The sequence below is a fragment of the Mastacembelus armatus genome, chromosome 4 (genome assembly GCF_900324485.2).
Source record: "Mastacembelus armatus chromosome 4, fMasArm1.2, whole genome shotgun sequence".
Lineage (NCBI taxonomy): Eukaryota > Metazoa > Chordata > Actinopteri > Synbranchiformes > Mastacembelidae > Mastacembelus > Mastacembelus armatus.
Window position 1 is genome coordinate 19,317,454 of NC_046636.1, and position 20,841 is coordinate 19,338,294.

General features: G+C 38.0%; 1 protein-coding gene across 1 annotated transcript; it reads left to right on the forward strand.

Moving 5' to 3' along the window:
- The first annotated feature begins 851 nt into the window (after positions 1–851).
- On the forward strand, positions 852–20,271 carry tprg1 (tumor protein p63 regulated 1). Its single transcript, XM_026305571.1, has 6 exons — positions 852–979; positions 1,070–1,307; positions 2,783–2,874; positions 5,576–5,752; positions 16,227–16,380; positions 18,903–20,271. The coding sequence occupies exons 2-6, from the start codon at positions 1,092–1,094 to the stop codon at positions 19,095–19,097; spliced, it is 834 nt and encodes a 277-aa protein (XP_026161356.1). The 5' UTR covers positions 852–979; positions 1,070–1,091; the 3' UTR covers positions 19,098–20,271.
- Positions 20,272–20,841: the final 570 nt, after the last annotated feature.

The following is a 20,841-nucleotide window of genomic DNA, read 5'->3' on the forward strand; positions in this document are numbered from 1 at the left end:
TTGCTTTTAAACTTGCAGCAAGGCGTTGGAAAAGCTCTCTGACAGAGTTTGAATGAGTGGCCATACTGTATATGATCTCAGAAAACATGAGTGCAGACACAGACTGATGTCTAAATGGTGAGGCTAGTCGAGGATTTGGTTCATTTCACAATTGCTTGATTGTGTTATTGCCTAGTTAAATCATAGATCGATGGATAGATGGATAGATGAGTCTCACATCACTGCCTGCTTTGTCGCCTGGGGGTGACAGGTGAACTGCAGCAGGTCATGGGACATGCTCACCTGGGGAATGAGATGCACCAACACCAGTCCCTCCAGGACTTCCATTATATGTGACGTGAGAGCGACCAGTCTGTCGTCATTGAAGACAGAGGGTTATGTCTTCAGCAGTATGAATAGTATATTGTCTAAATCTATAGCATCAGTCTAGGCAGCAGTTAAATGTTCTCCTTATTCAGTACATCTCCAGAATTTAATGTGGTGCCTGTGCTTTTGAATTATTCTTAATATAAATGGGTCTGCGCACAATTCATGTTTATCTTTTAACCATGTATTTAAATCTGATTTTGTGTTTGCTAAATCCCAGTCAAGCCCGCAATGAGTCTTTATGGTTTTTGTCACATCCAGATTAAATATATAAATTAGATTTAATTAACATCAATCATTCACCTTTGCTACAGGCACAACTTGCATGGACAGGTAACAACACAACATTCATTATTCTGATTTTTTCCATTTCACGGTTTGAAAGCATGTCTTGTTTGACGAACAGGACACATACTTAAGTGTGCAGTGATTGTGATTAATCGATCAGAGGAAGGAAAGGGCCTGTGTATGTGTGTGCGTTGAGATGCAGACCTGGTTTAGTTACCGCCCCCCTGAAACAAATGTCAGGCAGACACGGAACAAGGAAGTTATGCACCTGTTGCTGCCGCTGCTGCCTTGTTTATACCTTTAAACGCGACTTCGTTCATTAGTGGTAAGAAAAACCTCCTTCTTACAATGTCGCTGGGGTGGGCTGTTGTTTGCTTAACAAATACTGCATATCAGTGTCCATCTGTGTGAACAGGCGCCGGGTCAGGAGCCCCATCATGGCAGGGCGTGAGGAAGAAACAGCGCCAAGTGAGGAGCAGCAACATCAGATCGACTCTCCTCCCGTAGGCCCGGAGGACATGCAGCCTGCTGGACGCACACAGGCCTCCGAGGAGCGGGCAGAAGGCAGCGGGGCGGCCGCCTCCCAGTACGGAGCCGTCTCGCTGGAAACAACTCCGGAGTTATTCAAACTCAAGAGGTTCTTCGTGCTGAGGGTAAACTTCAGAAAACATCACTTTGAACTCCTGTTTACATCGCACTGCGAGTTTTGCTTAATCTTAATTAAACAAACCACATTTTAGGAGAAACTAGTAGAAAGTATCTGTAGGTGCTACTGTTTGCATAATGTGGTTTAGCTCTAGTTTTGAGTTAGACCAGGCCTGTTTCCACTGAGCAAAACATTTACTTTCATATTTTGTTTTTTGTTTTTTTGTTACATTTATGCTTCTTATTTGGCAGCTGTGGCTACTATAACGTTACTATATATTTTTATATGTTGTAGTTAAAAGGGACTGTAAAATTAAACCTCGAGCCTAAAGCATAAAGCTAGCTTAGCATTTTTTTTAGTTCATTTTAATGAGCAGTTCGTCAGCATACGCACACAGTAAAACAGCATTAAAATAGTTTCTTTGTATATCCAAATGTTAAATTCAGAGCATTAGATTTGTTTATAAAATGTGGTAAAATTGCACAGATTAAAGAAAGCTGATTTAAAAAGCTCCACTACCAACTCCTACATTAAAACCTTATATATTAACCTTTTCACAACAAGAAGCTTACACGTTGAAAGGTAGGTTTTACACAATGAGTACTTTTACTTGTAATACTTTAGTATATTTTGCTGGTAATTGTGGTTTTTACTAGATTGATTTATAGAGCGCAAATATTAATTTTCTGATGTTATATTGTTTATAGGCCTACTGTGTTGGTTCGACTTTAAAATATTGTACAGAGGGTCACACTATATTAATAATGGCCTCAACTCCAGTATTGTTCATACAGTCCTGTACCTGCTTAGGTTATTTTGTCACTTCCTGTATACTTGTATATCTCACATCATGCAGTCAAGCAAAATAACACCACAAAACCTTAGCCTCAAAGTTTTCCATGGCAATAAAATAAAAACCTATGTTGTCAACAAGCAAACATTATCAGCTTTAAAAAATGTAGTGTTTATTCCTGGCCTGTTTTGAATTGCAATCTGAAGTCAGTGAGACATCCCATATGTCAACAGGAAACCAGTGTCACGTTAGAGTAAGACTGTCAGAAACCCTCAGTATGAAGTCGTAACCTCTTTTAAGTTCTACAACATGGCATTGAGAGAATACAAGTTAAACTGAAAGGACAGAAGTGCATGCTGTTAAAAATTAGTTTGAATGCGTGTAGCTCACATTTTGAATGAGTGCTGTGCATTGAAGCTTTCCCATTGTGTATTCAAATACTAAATGCTACTGCGCATATATGGAAGGTACATGCTCAGCTTTCTTTACTTTAAATCTTTTCGTTATGTGAATGCATTGTATGCTTGTTTATTGTTATTTTGTTTGTCACACCGACATGCTGACATTTTACTGGAATACCAGTCACAGCTGCAGCTCGAGCTTTTTACCTCTCAAGCTTTCTGTGTACACAGTGTGAGTGTCACCAAGGAAAATTCAAGAATGACACCCATGTGTTTCTGTCTCCACAGCCTGGCAGTCTGAATCAGGCCATCACAGACATTGAATCTCTGGTGGATAAAGAAGTAGATGGCAGCATTCACAGCGTTTGGCTGATGGCAGAGTAAGTTCATTATCATTACACAGTTTTGTGTTCATGTTAACACGCAGTGTATTGTTTGATATGAAAACCTTGTAGCTTTAATTTATTATAAGGTAATCTTATTGTCTTGCTGATAACACTTTTACCACTTGTAACCTCAGCCCATAGTTACCATTAATGACAACCCCTGGCTGTGTACCCATTGCATTTTCCCAGTGCTTGTTAAATTTACTTTTGACCACACTACAATTCAAAACCCAAAGATACTTTGTTCTATCACAGAAGACATTAAAATCAGTTAGTTTTGCTTAAAAGCCTACTTAAATAGTTAATCAATTATGAAATATGATGATGATCAACTCTCAATCAACTAATCAATTAATTGTTCCAGTTCTAGATGACGATTATTATACCACATATTTTCATTAATTGTTTACATGTTACTTATAATTACTAAATAGGAAGTGGGAATGAATAAAATTACCACCACATATATCTGGCCTTGTTTGCCTGTGTGTATCTGCCTGTGATGTCTAAGCATTACTAGATACAGATATCCTCACTGACTAACCCTGTGTCCAAGTAGCAGTGTTCTAATCAAACCCCAAACTCCCCAGATTAGCACACAAGTCAAAGCAGAGGTAGTGATCTAACTCACTCGAACATAGAGCAAAATGAAGTGACTGTCGGACATTTACCAAGTGTACTTGCAGATGTCAGGGTGTATCACTGCTGCACAAGCTTTCAGGAAATCTTTATAAAAGGCTAGCCATGTGAGAATGAATAATTTATGCCGCTCTGTCCAACACACATTAATGTTCGTCCTACATTTGGTTTGCAGTTATCATTGCTACAGAAGCTGCTGTTGGGTTTCTTGCAACATAAAGAGTGCATTATATGGTAATTCTTTGTTGCTGCTGCTGAATTTTCCCAATGGAAACTCATGTCAAAATTCTTCAAATCTGGCTTCCTTGAGTATCATCGTGAGCTTAAAGATTAGGATGATCTGGATTCATCTGTGTTTATTCTTCCATCCATCCATCCATTTTCTATTCCCGCTTACATGAGAACATGCAAACTCCACGACCTTCTTGCTGTGAGGCAACAGTGCTAACCACTCAGCCACCATGCTGCCCCTTGTTTATTGTTTTTACCGTTCATTTTTTAAAATGTATTATTGTTCTTAATGTTTTGTTTTGAGTCCCTTTTGTATGTACATTTTCTGTAAATGGGAGAAACAGCTAGCATGGTTTTGTCCAAAGATGAAAAGGTGGCATGTTTATCGGCTGAGAAAGGTCAATACCACTCTTTGTGTGCTAAATATGAATCTGCCTAGAGCCAGGAGACAGTGAGACAGATTAAACAATTGACATCTAACATGTTAATTAGTCACTGCGAGGTGATAGTAGGCCATTTTTTTTCCTTGGGACAGAGTCAGTCAAGCTGTTACCCCTGCTTCCAGTTTTTATGGTAAGGACAGCAGGTCCCCTTCCTCTCTCAGGTTGCCTGAATGCTGACACCAACTCCAAACTTTGTCAGCTGCAGACCTTATTACCTGCAGCTTGAGGTCTGCAGTAAAGCTGGTTTGTCTAAAGCTAGTGACTAAGCAACATAATTACTGTCAACATACACATATAAGTTGTTTGCTATACAAGTCGCACTGCAAACTATAGGAATTAAAAAAAAAAAAACGGTATATCATCTTAGGCTTCTCCATGACTCTTACTGTTTCAAACTCAAGCAGCATGTTAGCCTATCCACAGTCAGATGTTGGATCGCTGTAACATCTCGGTACTGTCCACGATGCCCATGCCCAGTCAAGGTTAACTCATTTCATTAGCACAGTCAAAGCTCTTCACCAACACCTTTCCCATGATGCCTTGGCTGTTCAGTGAACTGTCTTTTTTTGGCCTAAGGCTGCCAGCAGCAATCAGAAGTGTTTCACTTGGAGATGGCCACCCAGCTCAGCGGGCCGTAAGAAAGAGAGCCACTCTGAGAGAATCTGTGCCACCATGGATTAGTTGTGTGTGCACAGTAGTGAGGAAGTGAATGTATGTGTGAGATGATGCTTTTTGTGACTCATTTAATAAGACAGACTTTTTGGACACACTTTGAGAGCATAAGGGGAAGTAGATTTTGGGCTTTCTGCTTGCAAGACGTTTCTGTTAATGAGAGTTTTCTGCCTTTATTTTGTTTGTGAAAATGTAGTGACTGGGAAGTGTTTGCATGCATATTGTATGATCTTTGCCAAGGGCATTTTAGGAAATTGTGAAGCTTTTACAGTACATAATTGAGCATCTTTGCTATACATGCTTTTTGTATTAACTTTAAATAACCTCCTGTAGAGTAGTAACATCAGAACTACACTTCACACAAACTAATTTCATTAGATCAGTGGATCCCAACCTATTTGTCCCCTTCAAATCATGAGGCAGGGTGAAGCAGAGGACAATTAAGGTCCTTTCCAAAGAAGCATCCATAAATCTCATGATAATTATGCAAAATAAATTATTCTTTTAACTCTAGAACTTGTTCTGCAAATAATACTGCCTGTCAGACTGTACTTTCTGAACTCTGTCCCTGTGTTAAACATAAAGTGAATTTGGATGGCCAGTAATTTTGTTTTAGATGAATGAAAACTAATTATTTTTTATTTAAAATATAGGCACCAAAAAATTATTTTCACTACTGGACTATCACACGTCCTCTGTTTTTTTTTCAGGGTGGATCACTGGAACAATGAAAAGGAGCGTCTTGTTCTCATAACAGATAACACTCTGTTGGTCTTCAAGTATGATTTTGTCCTGTTCCGCTGTGAGCAGGCCCAGAGGATCCCGCTGAACTATGTGGATCGCATCTCCCACGGCGCCTTCAGCTTCCCACAACACTCTCTTCTCCAGTAAGTCCCCTTATTGCAGCCCTTTATAAATCCTGCATCAGTAAACGTCTACCCTCTGTCCATTAAACCAGCAGCTTTTCTGTGGGAAATGGTAACCAGGAAACATCAGATTCTTTAACTTGGAGACATATTCACTGATATTGGAACACTGTGCAAAAAGCATTGCGTTAGAGAGGACGCCTCTGTCTCATGCTAGTAATTTTCAGTAAGGCTGCTTAAAAATTGCTCTTTGTAGAGTTGAGTTGCTAATTAAAAAATAGAAACCCTACTTAGAGATTTACAGATATTAGCTATAATTATCTTCTCTGTGCTACTTTTTGCCTTATAATTTGCAATTAAGCTCTTCACACAAAAATGCCTGGTCAATTTTGTTTTGCTTATGTGAAAGTACCATAATAAAACAATTTATGTAACACATTTTGTGAGAAATTAGAAAATGTAATGAAAAATGCAACATGCAGCCTTTTAAATAAATTTCAAAGATTGCAAGACTACGCATGATGTAGTAAAAAAAGTATGCACGGTGGTTTGTGTTGTCAGTGAACAGTGTCACAAAGCTGAGCTATCAGAAGCCTGTGTGGTAAGGAGTATACAGTACATGCAGGGTAGACGAAATCAACCAGGGATACTGCGGTGCTGAAGCAGGCATGGGATAGAGAGACGGGTTTGTGGAGTGTTTTCTGGGGTACGGAGTGCATAGCTGTCACTTGGAGCTGTCATTTAACTGATTAATGGCAAAATTAATGTAGTCCTTTCATCTAAACCTTTTAAAGACGGCTCAGGGGATACCAAACCAACTAAAACTAATTTGATGAATAAAATGTAATGTGCTGTGAAGAGCTTAGAGAGCGCAGCCTTTATTGGAAGCTTTATCTCTGCACATTACATTAAATTATACATAAAATGTTCATGAAAGCCACCCGGGAGTCCAACAGTAAAGAGATGGTTTCAAATAAGAAAGACTTGAGCCTCAAACGTTTTCTCTTTCTGTCTTGATCTTCACCACTCCCTCTCATTCTCCCTGTCTTCCTCTCTGTTGGTCCCTCAGGAAGTGTCTTCTTTTTTCGTCTAGGTCATTCTGTCTTATTTTTGGCAGAAAGCGATCAGTGAGTAGATGTATATATGAAAATGAATTCTCCCTACTGCTTCAACAGTGCACGAAACTTTGTTTCCTCATCACAAAGTCAGGCTCAGGAAATTATTTAGCTGCTATTTTAATGTTACATAAATTTTTCAAAAATACTGTCAGTGACAGAAGAACAACATGCCAGGACTAGTTTAAAATAAAGGAAAAGCTTAGCTGTACAGATCAGAAATCACTGTACCCAGCCACTGGTTACCAAGAAATATTGCACTGCTTATACCATTTTTTTCTGGACTGGAAGTCGCACCGGAGTATAAGTCGCATTTGTAATTATACTGATTATAGTCTAAATTTGCCTATAAAGAACGTAGGATAGGCATAACAACAAGCAAAAGCGCATTACGATATTCTTCCGTGTCAATTAACGTTAAACAATTCCGATGGGGGAAGATAAAGCAGTGTCTCCCCCACATCTCTTGGGCTGCCTGAATGCCAAAACTCTCTCCAAACCTCATTTCGGCTCCGTATTTTTACCTGCACTGCAGTATAGCTGTTTCTTTTGGGTGGCATTTTCACTTGTGTTACACTAGGAGTTGTAGTTCAGTGTGAAGATAAATGTTTTTACTTTTTAGGCTGTACATCATCTCCAACTGAGTCAAGCGTGCCATCTAACGCTAGTGACTACTCAACAAAATGACTGTAAATATACACAAACTGCTTCTCTATATAAGTCGCAGGACAAGTCAGAGGAGTAAAAAACAAAAGTGACTTATAGTCTGGAAAATACGGTAATTATCTGAAAACCATAATAGGTTTTAATATTGATATAACTTTGATACATATTATCAAAACCCACGCACACGGGGAGAACATGCAAACTCCACACAGAAAGGCCACTCAGCCACCATGCTGCCCCCTGTTTATTCTTTTTACTGTTAATTTTTTAAAATGTATTATTGTTCTTAATGTTTTATTTTGATTAACTTCTGTATGTACATTTTCTGTAAATGGGAGAAACAGCTAGCATGGTTTTGTCCAAAGATAAAAAGGTGGTATGTTTATCGGCTGAGAAGGTCAATACCACTCTTTGTGTGCTAAATATGAATCTGCCTAGAGCCAGGGGACAGTGAGACAGATTAAACAATTGACATCTAACATGTTAATTAGTCAGTGCGAGGTGATAGTAGGCCATTTTTTTTCCTTGGGACAGAGTCAGTCAAGCTGTTACCCCTGCTTCCAGTTTTTATGGTAAGGACAGCGGGTCCCTTTCCTCTATCAGGTTGTCTGAATGCTGACAATAACTCCAAACTTTGTCAGCTGCAGACCTTATTACCTGCAGCTTGAGGTCTGCAGTAAAGCTGGTTTGTCTAAAGCTAGTGACTAAGCAACATAATTACTGTCAACATACACATATAAGTTGTTTGCTATACAAGTCGCACTGCAAACTATAGGAATAAAAAAAAACAAAAAAAAAAAAAAACACGGTATATCATCTTAGGCTTCTCCATGACTAGTACTGTTTCAAACTCAAGCAGCATGTTAGCCTATCCACAGTCAGATGTTGGATCGCTGTAACATCTCGATACTGTCCACGATACCCATGCCCAGTCATATTAACTACTGAACTTTAAAGCAACTAGAAAACTGAGCCTGGTCTTCCTTTATGCTAATTTAAGCTAATAGCTTCCCAGTTCTAGCTCTGAACTCAAACTGCAATAACTGAAGTAAAAATACTGCAAACAATCTGGTGTAGTGGACTTTAACACTTCTGATTACTGACAATGTTGCAGCATGGGATAAAAATGACCCCCTGGCAGCTCTAGTGGGTATTGGAATGCTAGCAGTTCTAGTTTATGTCTTCAACATGTCATCATGTTTCTGTTCATCTGATGTTTGATGAATGTGAATACTTTTATTTAAAGGTGCAATGTGTAAAAAGATTTAGCAGCATCTAGTGGTGAGATTAGATGCAGCTGCAGAATGCAGTCTTCTCACATCTCACCCGTGTGTTTCCAGGAGTGAGGGAGAGTACAGTGGCCGTCACCTTTAAAACGAAAAGTGATTCCCTGTCTAGAGCCAGTGTTTGGTTTGTCTGTTCTGGGTTACCGTAGAAACATGGTGGTGCAACATGGCTGGGTCTGTGAAAGGAGACCTACTCCTTATGTAGATATAAAAGGCTCTTAAAATGCAACAGTTGGTATTTTCCAGTGATTACACACTGACAACATATTTCTGAATACTATATTCTATTTCTGCTAATATATCACTCAAAGTATTACATATTGAAACATAAAGCTCTTTTTTTGTCTCCCCTCCAAAACTGCAGCTAAATACCCCATTTTCCTCACCAGCTTTTGATTATTTGTTTGCATTGGATGTTTAGGGCTTTTTGTTGAAAACTGTCAGATGAGAGCGGTGAGAGTGACCCTGAATAGTGAAGGCCATAAGATTTAAAACAGGCTGAAAGAAGCTAAAATGTTCTGAAGAGATGTGACGTTCTAAATCTCTCACATTGTATCGCTACAAGTGACACCTTTTGTATACAAATCATGTTGATCTGTTGTTCTTCTCATGTAAGTCTCAGGTAGAAAGTCAATAAGGATATTTACCAAAATATCTAAAACAATACTATATTATAACTCTCAGAAGTAAAATCTATTGTACTATATATATCTGTGTTTGCGTATGTTATGTTGAGTTCTGCGGCTTGATTCACAGTTGATGTAAAACCGCACTAAGTGCAGGCTACACTTAAGCCTTCCTTATAAAATCTGAAAGACTAAAGACCTCTTCAGTTTTACTATATAAAAAAGCTCAGTCGGTGATGGAATAACATTTTTCCTACAATACTTTTGCTTGCTGAAAGCAGATAGATATAGTCATCATGAGAAACATCCACATGTATGCTGTGAATAAGGAAGTCTCAATATCTCCACATCAATTTATAAATATATCAGCTGTTGCATTAATGGTAGTGGACTGTTATTTGAACTATGATTGTTAACATCGAAGAGATACTGCAGCTGTGGTTGTCTGCTGACAGTTGTCATCTGACCACTTGATGTCAGTGTGCACCCTTGGTACAGACAGTTGAAGGCAGGAGCACGCCACATCACATTTCTTCATCTGTTTGATGTTGTCAGGGATGATTCTGCAACCACTAATATGAGTCACTTCTGCTAGAAAGGCTTTTTGAGATACAGACTCCAACAAATATGCATTTATGGCACATTGCAACATATTTGCTTGGAATTTCTGTTTTTTGGATATTGCTGAGCTAATTACTGTTGATATTGTATAACACAAGTAATATAAGTAATCTTACTGAAATTACAATGAAAGGCCTTTATGAACATTTGACTCCAGCACTCCCAGAGCATCGCAATGAAGAATATCAAACTCCTTTTTAATGTATCATTTGGCATCAGTAGCTTCACATGTGCTCCATCAGGCTCCCAAAATGTTGATGATGCCAATAGGAGGAGTTAAGGGAGTGTAATTATTTTTAGTTCTGATAATTGTGTTTTCACCCCACATTCTCCAGGTGCGCCCATGAAAGAAATAAACACAGTATATTCATCATCGGTGGGGAAAGAAATGTATTAGTTGCCTTCTTTCCAACTGTCTAGACAAACTAATTACCTAGCATATCATTTATTTTTTTATTCCTGTCTGAAAGAGTTGGGCGTGGAGGTTTAAAGAAGCCCCGCTAGAGGTTGCTTTAGTAGTGGATATAATAACCCAGCACTGCTCTGTTTTCTCATCTCATCAGATGCAGGTTTTTTTGTGACTATGGTTTCAGAGGAAAACATGCTTTAATCAACTACCCCCCACCCCAGCTTTTCTGTTTAACTGTATTTTTTTCCTCTAGTTTGCGATTGTATTGCACACACTAGTGGACTTATAAATTGTATATAGCGATGACTAAGTAAGATTAAACATGAATCTCCACAGTGTTTTCATTAGTTTTTCAGGCCTAGTTCAAATTTCTCATTCTGCAGTCTCCAAACTAACACAGTTTACACATTTAAACAGCAGAGGGCAGTTAGTAGCTACTCAAGATATAATCAGTATATTGTGGAGAAGGGGAAGCTCATCATCAAATCATCAGAGTTCCATTCACACTGTTGTAATGTGAAGTAGGCTAGTTAAATGCAGGTTTTTCACCCTAAAATTTGAAGGCAGGATTTCTTACCTCATCATATACTGCTAGATGGATGTTCACACACACCTTCAGTCTTGTTTAAGTGATAGCTGGCACTTCTGTTTTCACCCTACAACCAAATTCAACTATGCAAACTTGTCATTAAAAATATGTTTAATCTCATTATTTTAGTGAGGAGCCCAGCCAGACAACTGTGTAAATAAAACTAGGAAGAGTAATATCTACACTAATGTAGATGCTCTATGTATGTATTAATCCAGGTTGCAGGTTAAACAAGCAATTGTAGTGTCTTACCTCAATAACTGCTCAGCAGTCTGGTCAAATTCCAGGTAGTGCAGAACAGAGTAGCACATGCTTTGACATAAAGGTTATGGTGGCACCCCAGAGATTTAATATTGCATTTCACTAAAGGCCAGCATCTCATGAGAGAAAGGTTTAAAAATCAGTGCAGCAGAAACTGAGATTATCTGGCGTTTAGTTCTTAGCTAAGACTCATGTTAATTGTGCTACAGGTTTTTGTGGCATATGGCTCATTTGTGTAATGTAATGTCTTTAAGTGAAACTCTGCAAATAAAGTTTTATATAACCAGAACATTTTATCACCAGATGCAGTTCTACCTGTAGCGCAAGTCTTAAACCAAGAAAAATAAAAACACTTATATCCCACTAAAACAAAGCATAGATTAAGAGCAGATTCTGCACACATCTCCTCCCTGGACATACAGTATAAATTAATAAGCACCAGTAGATTTATGTTTTAGCCCTGCAACAGCATGCTGCTGTAAATTCATACACCTTGGAAGCAGCTTTCAGCTTGTGGTCTCGGCTTTTTCAAGGTGGAAATATCTTTGCCAACAGCCTGCAGCTATGATATCGCAGCTTTTGCATCATGACATGATGACATGTAACATGGCTGTTGTTTTGGGGATCAGAGGTTGCATGGAGCAGTTTTATCATGAATAAAATGATTGCCTTTTACATTTGTATAACTAAATTTGTCATCTTCGTTCTTTTTGTTTTTCTAACCATCTATCCACCATTTTCCTCTCCTTGTAGTCCTTTCACATGTTGAATGAAACCTTGTTGGATGGATACATGTATGGATGGCTGACAAACCTGCAGGCTCTATTGAGCAATCGGAGCAGATTTGTTTGTTCGCTCTGAGACAATGTGGGACACTTGCCATGACAACTGAAGTTGAGCTTGATATTTATCTTGTGTGTTGACTTATGAGTCCAAAGCGCTTGAAAGCCCACAGAGGAATTTTTTGTCACTTGCCCTTAAGCTCAGAATTCATCGTTTCTCTTATGCTTGTGTGCGTTTTGTATAAACACTGTGGACTAAGTGGAACTCCACAAAGAACGCCGGTAGATGCTGGATGTCCTCAGTTTGTCCTTTTTTTTGACATGTTTTCTGAAATTTCAATTGATACAATCATTGTCAGACTTGTGAATGAAATAATGCAATGGTCCTTTCATTATTTCTGTATTTTTCTGATTGTATCAAAGAGAGGCACAGTGAAAGTCCAAACAGCAGCTCTGCCACATAAACACAGCGAAGACGTCCAAGGCCTCTGGCTGGAAAGCCCAGCCCTGCTCTGCCTGTTTGGGCTGGTCCCTCTCCCAGTGATAGCTTACCTGTGGAATTCGCCAAAGCTTTTTTTATATCCCCATTTATACTAGGGCAATAGCTGTGTGCTCTTACAAAGCCCAGTGCGTACAAATGTAACCCCACCATCCTCACTTGCTTTTGCTGAAATATAATCAGTCTTTTAGCTTGGGCCTTGCTTTTGTACCAAGTTTCTTTCTTTCCTACCCCTTTTCTCTCTGCACAACATTTGTTCTGCAGGAGGCACAAAATGTTCAGCAGCAGTATTGTCATTTTGAAAGTACTTGTGTAAACAGGGTTAGATGATTGCAGCCCCTCCCTGAAACCGTGACATATCAACAGCTACACCACTATTGTTTAGCCTCAGGTGTTTAATTCTGTTTGGCAGGAAGTGTTGTTGCACAAGTTATGTGGTAAAATGAACACAGCATGACAGGTCATTATGGAAATCAGAACACTGTTGGGAAATCGCATGCATCCTGATTTATTTATCTTTTTTTTTTCTTTCTTTTTTTTTTTTAAGCTTTTTATGCAAACCAGTAGGTACATTATAGCTACAACTTTGCAGTTTGTATTCGTCACACTCTGACTTCTAATACCACCATCAGCATTTACAGCTTTTGACAAAAAAAATCACAGAATCCATAAACAAGTTAGTTGATTGCTATAATATGAGCACTGTTTAATACATTTTGATGTATTAAATTGTTTTGCAAGTTATCTCTTGAAAGCTGACAATGTTCTCACATAATAGTGAGCACTAAATAAACCCAAGTCATCGTACATCCATTGCATGAGTCACAAAGGCAGGCAGCACCAGTCTGTTGGTGTGGTGTGAGTGTTAAATGTAAGCATCCGGAACTTGCATAACATAAAATATGGCACAAATGTTCCAACAATGCCTCAAAAACTGATGAAATCCATATCTTTGGCATCTCTCATATTGAATCAGTGTTTGTGTGAGAGTATTTTGTTGATATAATTTTTACAGCTAGTTTTACCTTCAAAGAAAAGGAGAAAATGCAAGGTAAGAAGATGATGCAAAGTAAGACTTTTGCACCCTGGTTTTGCATTCCCCCAGTTTACACTGACTGTTTCCCTCTTGTGTATACTTTGTAGGATAAATAAACTACTGTAAGAGTATTCTCTGTGGTGTTCTGCTAATTTGGTCGGACTGACTTGTCAAACCTGTCACTGCAGGTTTTTCAAGCTACCGTTGTAAATCAGGGTTTATCCAGTAGTTGTTTACCTGCTTTGTTAAGCAGGAGATAATCAGCCGTTTACAAAAAGAAAGGGATGGTAATGTAACTGAAAATGCCTGAACTCCACCAGGACGTTATTCCACTTTCACTTTTATTATCCCTAAATCACAATCACCTTCACTGACCTGAATATGTAATTATGTGCAAGCCAAATATTCCCTTCAGTCTAATAAAAAGCATCCTAAAGAGTGTACAATTGCATGGGTGACTAGGTCCTTATTAACCTGTGTTTAGTCAGAATAGATACTAGGCACTTGTTAAATGCATTTATTTGGACTTCTTTAGAGTTGCAGTGCATCAATAGATGGTTAAAATCTATATCCATTTTCAGTCAGATACAGTAAGTGGAAGAAACTACACCTGAAAGCATGTGTTTACAAAATAACAATATATTTAAATTAGTAAATAGCATTTTGAAATATTATGTTAATTTAAGAATGTTTATGTCTAAGACGATTTTTCCTGTGGACTCAGTCCAAATCTGTTTTCTCTCATGCATTTTATAACTTTTTAACTGAGATTTATTGTTATAATAAATATTCTTCAGGAATGCACCATTGGCCTAAAATAAAGATACGATGACATGAGAGTATAACCTTTCTGTGACTCTATACCTTTTCAACACTAACAAAAATACTGTATTCCCAACAGATATACAAAAGCCCTAGATCATGCTCGATGGACAAAACGTAGAGAATTGCAGATATTTACGTAGATCCACACCAACATCATTTGAAAGATGTTCGGACGTCTGTCTGTTCTCAGTCTTCTGAGGTTTCATTAGGCTGTGAAAAGATATGACTCCAGGGTAATTTCATTTAAACCTACAGTATTTACTTTAAAATGGCTAAAGAAAGAACCACAGAAGAAAGAGAATGTGATGAACACACACACACACACACACACACAACCTCTAAACCTGGTAAACATGAGATTACCCTCACATTAAGTATTTGCCCTGAGGACAGATTGGTACTATTTTTTTCATTACATTGTTACCGTGAAGCTAATGGATCTGGTAGTATCTCTTTAGGGAAATAAGGTGAACTTTTATTAATATCTTGAAACTTATTAACTGGTACATGAATGTGCAGCAGTTTAAGACCTGAAGGTAGCTGTATATTTTGTGTGCAGAAGCCACATGACACTGTATGGTCCTACTGTATAGAAACAGTGAAGCTTAGAATAGAGGGTTTGAAATTTTCAGGTTGTATGGTGCACTGTCATAACTTCATCTATATTAGATAATCCCCCCCTAAAACAACAAATTAGCATACACAACACATGCAAAAATGCTCTATCTGTTAACAAAATGTGTTGTCTGAGCTTTCTTTTTGATTTTAAATTGTTTAAGAAAATAAATTTTGATTATGAAGTTACAGGGATTTAGTTTGTCAGTTTCATTTTTGAGAGGAGAGTCAAAGAAAACAAAGTGCAAAATCTCCAAGTATTACTGGGCAAATGTAACTTCTGTAGCATGATCATTTTTCTATGGTAAAACAGGTTTTAAAAATAAAGATTGCTTTTATAAATATTGAACAACATTGCTGTATTTGGGCTTTGTAGGGAAGAACGGGAGTCGCTATTTGACTACATTATTTATAACCAATATGCATGACCTGTTGTACATAATGCTTGTAATAAAACAATAGACTATTTAGACAGAGAACGTGACAACTGCCCGAAGTGCAGTCACTGTAATCTGAACACCCCCTGGTGGCAGGTTCCAGTACAGGTCATAAACTCGACCCTTTTCATGTTCGAGTATGGGACATGAACCAAACAAGAAATGACTTTACAAAGGCATGAATTTACAGTAAAAACATGGAAAAGAGCATTTACAAACAAAAGACATTAAAATAAAATAAACATGGTAAAAGAAAGTCAAACGGATGAAGGTAAATCAGTACAAGCTAAAATAGAATAATACAGGTCCAGCAACTTGCATATAATTACATTTAAAAACATGGAAAAGAGCATTTACAAACTAAAAACACTGAAATAAAATACAGTAGAATAAGATGATGTATTAAGCAAATAAAAGCACATTAAGTAAACAAAGATGAGCAATTATGAGAAAGCAGCAGTAAACAATAGTGTTTTCAAGCCTGATTTAAATGAACTGACAGTTTGAGCAGACCTCAGGTATTCGGGAAGTTTGTTCCACAGGTGAGGAGCATAATAACTGAATGCTGCTTCACTTTGTTTGGTTCGGTGCAGAACAAAACCAGTCTTTGATTACAGAAAGCACACTAACTAATGTAATTGAACCATGGAAACAGGTTCCACATAGTAAAATGTGTCACTGACAGCGGGAGACACTTTGTCATTTCTTGTGTTTTGATGTGTTATTAGGAGAGAAGGGGAGGGGATGCGAATCTTCTGGGACCGACTGAGAGAGCCCTCATTCATCTCCAGGTGGAACCCCTTTACCACTGACTTCCCCTTCATCACCTTCACCTACCACCCTGTGAGATACATCAGTGACAAGTTCTCTGCTCTCTGCGACGTAAGTCTATCAATCTGTGATAAGAGTATGCCATTGTTAATGGCTCAGTTCACACAAAATCACACATAAAACATATTTTTTAGTTACCTGTGTCAAGACATAAAAAAAGTTGTGTACTGAAAGTGAAAGGAAATTCATCAAAGGAAATTCATCAGAATTAAAAACAACTGAAAAAACAGCAGCAAATTGCTTTCCAGGAACAGTATAGTAGTTACACAGGATTTTACACAGGTGTTGCTGTCATCAGCGTTTATTGATTCTTTCCAGTGAAGGCTGGCACAGGTTTATCAGAGAGACATTTAAGAAAATCTCAGCACATAAAGTTTGTACTACTCATCAGCAGGATGATACATCATACCATTATGAGAACATTTTTAGGTGTGTTTTAGGTTAAATGACCCTTTAATTTCTCATATTGTGTTGAAATTGGTGTAAAGCGTTTTATGACTTACTTTCTCTAATCCAGATGGAAATGTGTAGTGTGCACAGAGTCTTTGAGACACTAAACTCTTATCACTAAAAAAACAACTGTGGTGAGATTCATCGTGTGGTCAGATGAGTCATTACAAAGAAATGCCTTACTGGAATTAGGCATCAGGTATTATTCATGGGTAATCTATCATTTTTGACATCTAATAAAATACTCAAAACTGATATATACACACACACACACATATATATGTGTATATATATTAAACCAGCAAAATATTTTGTTACTACTGTGTTTTAATTTAATATTTGGACTCTAGCTTGTACCAGTCGAAATAACTGAATGTCTGATGTATTTCCAGACTTAATACAGGAATTTCAGCATAACCTAGATGAGCTAGGCAGCATGAGGAGGACAAAGAAATGGAGCAATCATGTACTCAGAAATTATTTTGAAAGTCTAGTGCAGTCTTTTGTAATGTTTCAAACTTGTAATAATTTCTGTTTCTGACATGCAGAATAAGGGAGAAAGTGAAATTATGTGCATTTCAATGACTACACACAAAAATGGTGTGCAAAGTTCTGGGAGAACATTTACTAAGACTACATTGCAAGTTTGGTCTTCATTATAACACAGTATCGATATATGTGCTTGTTGGGAGAGTTAAAGGATATTGTAAGTGTCAGTTGATTAATAACAGCATATGCAATAGTAATCTGGGTTTGACATCTGACCTCTGTCTCTTTTCATTTAAACCTTTAACCATTACTGTATTTTCTGGATTATAAGTCACACCAGAGAATAAGTTGCTTTTAGCAAAAACAGCCTTGTTGAACTGAAAAAACATATGTAAGTCACTTCGGTGTATAAACCGTGTTTCTAATCGTACTAATTATAGTCTGTTATAGCCTATGAAGAACGTAGGCTAAGCATAACAACAAGCAGAAGGTGCAATACAATATTAATTCATTTGTGTCAAGTAGCGTTAAACAGTTGTGCGTCAGGGAGAAGGTGAGGCAGCGTATCCACCTATCCTCTTGGGTTGCCTGAATGCTGACACTCACTCCAAACTCTTTCTGCTGCATACTTTATTACCTGCAGCTTGAAGTCTGCTGTATAGGTCTTTCTTTTTGGTGGCATTTCCACCTGTGCTACACTATGAGTTAGAGTTTACCGTGAACATAAACATTTTTCCTTTTTCGGCGGTACAGTATTATCATCATTTAAGTCAAGAGTGCCATCTATTCAACTATTTAACAAAATCACAGTGAATATACACATATAAGTTGCAGGACAAGCCAGAGGAGTCAAAAAAGTGTGACTTATTATATTTAGAATTATGGTCCACAGTTGCTCTGGAACCTCAGCCAGTTTGTACTACACATTGGTCTACAAAAAAATCAAAGCATTATATAATCTAGATAATTTAATTGTAATTTTTGGGGGTATATTAAAATAATGTCTTAACAGAAATTTCCTTTGTTTCTTATTGGCATCAAATGTAAAGTACAGCTGATGGAACTTGCTAACTTGGCCATAGGGAGTCTTTTCCTCCGGCTTTAAATGAGTTGGGCCAATCACAGCCATTTATCTGCAATGGGGCGGGCTTTTTGCATGACTTGTTCATAATGTTTCTCAATGCCAGTGCCAAATCAGCAAATCTTTCAACAACTGGCTTTTGCTGTCTTTTCCGTTCAAAAATATGCACAGAACTGGTGATAACACCATGTGTTCTCATGTGTATTCTCAACGGTCATTCACTAGCACCTCTACATTACTGCACGCCATGTTGGATTAACACTAGGTTTGTTTGTGTTAAAACAGTCTCACTGCGTCATATCATTGGTTAATTCTGCGTCCATTGGCCCCCTGGAATTCGATCTCAACCGAAGAGATTACAGACTAATTCTTTGTATTGATAAGAAAAAGAGGTGGTCTGGCTGGCCAGGCTAGAAACTTGGTACTCCCTCTATAGGAAAGCTAGTGGATCACTGAATTTATCCTAAGAGCAACATGAAGGACTGCACTAAATGTCATTACAATGAAATAAATGTGTTTTCTGATGTAATTCTGCACCTTCTCTTGTACACAGATCGAGATCTTTCGCGATCAGCTTAAGGAGGCAGCACAGAAGGCCCATGCCAGAAACCCAGTTCCTGGGAAAGCCAATGGCATCCTTGTCTTGAATCAGCACATCCACATTGAGGCCTATGTGGGCCTCATGTCTTTCCTTGGAAACCAGAACAAACTGGGCTACTGCATGGCTCGAGGAAACATAGGCTTCTAGACTCTACATATACATAATTTGGTCTTGTTCAAATTGTTTGCTATAATTTTTAATTCATGTTGACAGGCTTGTTTAAAGAGAGTTCATAATGTTTCAAAGGACTGACCAAAGATTCTTTTCCATATTCACCAAAGCCTGGATTCTCAGGATGTGCTGTATGAGGTTTAAGCATGTGTGTGTGATTCCCCCCCCCGTCTGCTTATTACCAGTGTGTGGTACTGTATATAAGTACTCAGAAATATCCACATTTCAACGCCGCACTTCACTGGATGATGGATCCCCCGCTGCTCTCACGGAGCTTTGTATTTGCTCCTTAGTGATATGGTAATTCAACTCTTTCGCAATGGGACTCCTTTCTTCCTCCCCCAGTGTCTCTGTTAAAAGCTCATTCTTATGCCATTCAGCCCCTTACAGCTTCAGTGGAGCATGGGGGCACATTTGTCAGTTTAGTTTTATCAATCGCAGTGTGTTTTTACAGTACATACAGTGATGTGCTGGAATTTTCCCTTGATTCATGTTTACCTTGTGATACTTTGGCTTTTTTTGTATGATGTGTTTTTCTTGTGAGCTTTTTCACACATAGAAATAGCTTACATATTTTGTTCTTCATTCCTTTTTACTAGTATAAAATATTTGAATTTTTCAAGATTCAGACACACTTTTACTGTTCAGTGTAGCTTATTAATAAAGTATCATTCCAATACCTGGACTATGTCCATGCTAAAAAAGAGTTCATATTTACTTCTAACAACAGAGGTAACCTTTGGCCCTCCAACAATACCACATTTCTTGAACTTACTGTAGCAGCACGAGTGTTACTGCATTAGTTAAGTTCCTGATTGACTGGGCAACACCTGTGTTTACTAGTGGGAACAGCAACTGTGGTATTATACAACAGCAAGTCATTTTACCATTTTGTTTTGTAAAAGCCTTTTTATGTAGTGATGAGCTCAGCACTTCACTGACAAATACATATTGTTTCCTGTAAGAATGATTTCCCATAACTGGTTGCAAATTTGTAAAATGCCAGGATTCATTAAGCTACCTGGGTAAAATACCTTAGACAGAATGATATGAAATGCATTTATAAGTTGCATAAGAAAATTGTGTATCAACTCTCCTACTACAAAAATGAGTTTTCAGTTAAATAAAGAGGCCCCAACACTTTAATACATACTTATACATAATTTCCTGTGACTCTCATTTTCAATTCAGTGTTTTTACTGTTAAGAAAGCAGCAGCAGAAGGATATTCCAGTTTAACTGTAATATAATACAGCTCGGATGCAGTTTAAAGAGAGCCTTGCTGGGAAAGTTAAGTGAAAACTAACCCATAATTCATTAGACATTATACAATAATTAGTAAATGCTCAGCAGCAAAATGAATGCACTGCATTACTGTGATGACTTAACCACCTCAACCGTCCCATGTACCAAGCGTTGGAAAAACCTCAGACCAACATAGAACACATGAACTTAAAACCCGTTAAATCCAGGAGCATTTCTATTGTAGGAGGAAAACTAGTAGATCACAGGTTTTAAATCAGAGAAACACCCATTCCAATGGAGCTTGAACAACCAGTTAAAGCCAGGACCCAGATCAGACTGACAAACTGAGGGAAGACACAATCAATGTCCCTCTGAACAAGATCAAGAAGAAGAAGGAAAGGACACATAAAAAAGTGGCTTCGATTGCATTGATAACATCAGCTTTTATGGACATGGTGCCCTGTCTTTAGCCTTAC

Excerpts from the sequence above, each read along its gene's own strand:
- tprg1 (XM_026305571.1), top strand. The coding sequence starts at position 1,092 with ATGGCAGGGCGTGAGGAAGAAACAGCGCCAAGTGAGGAGCAGCAACAT. Across the intron at positions 2,875-5,575 it reads AGCGTTTGGCTGATGGCAGA|GGTGGATCACTGGAACAATG; the intron begins GTAAGTTCATTA and ends TTTTTTTTTCAG. Across the intron at positions 16,381-18,902 it reads AGTTCTCTGCTCTCTGCGAC|ATCGAGATCTTTCGCGATCA; the intron begins GTAAGTCTATCA and ends TCTTGTACACAG.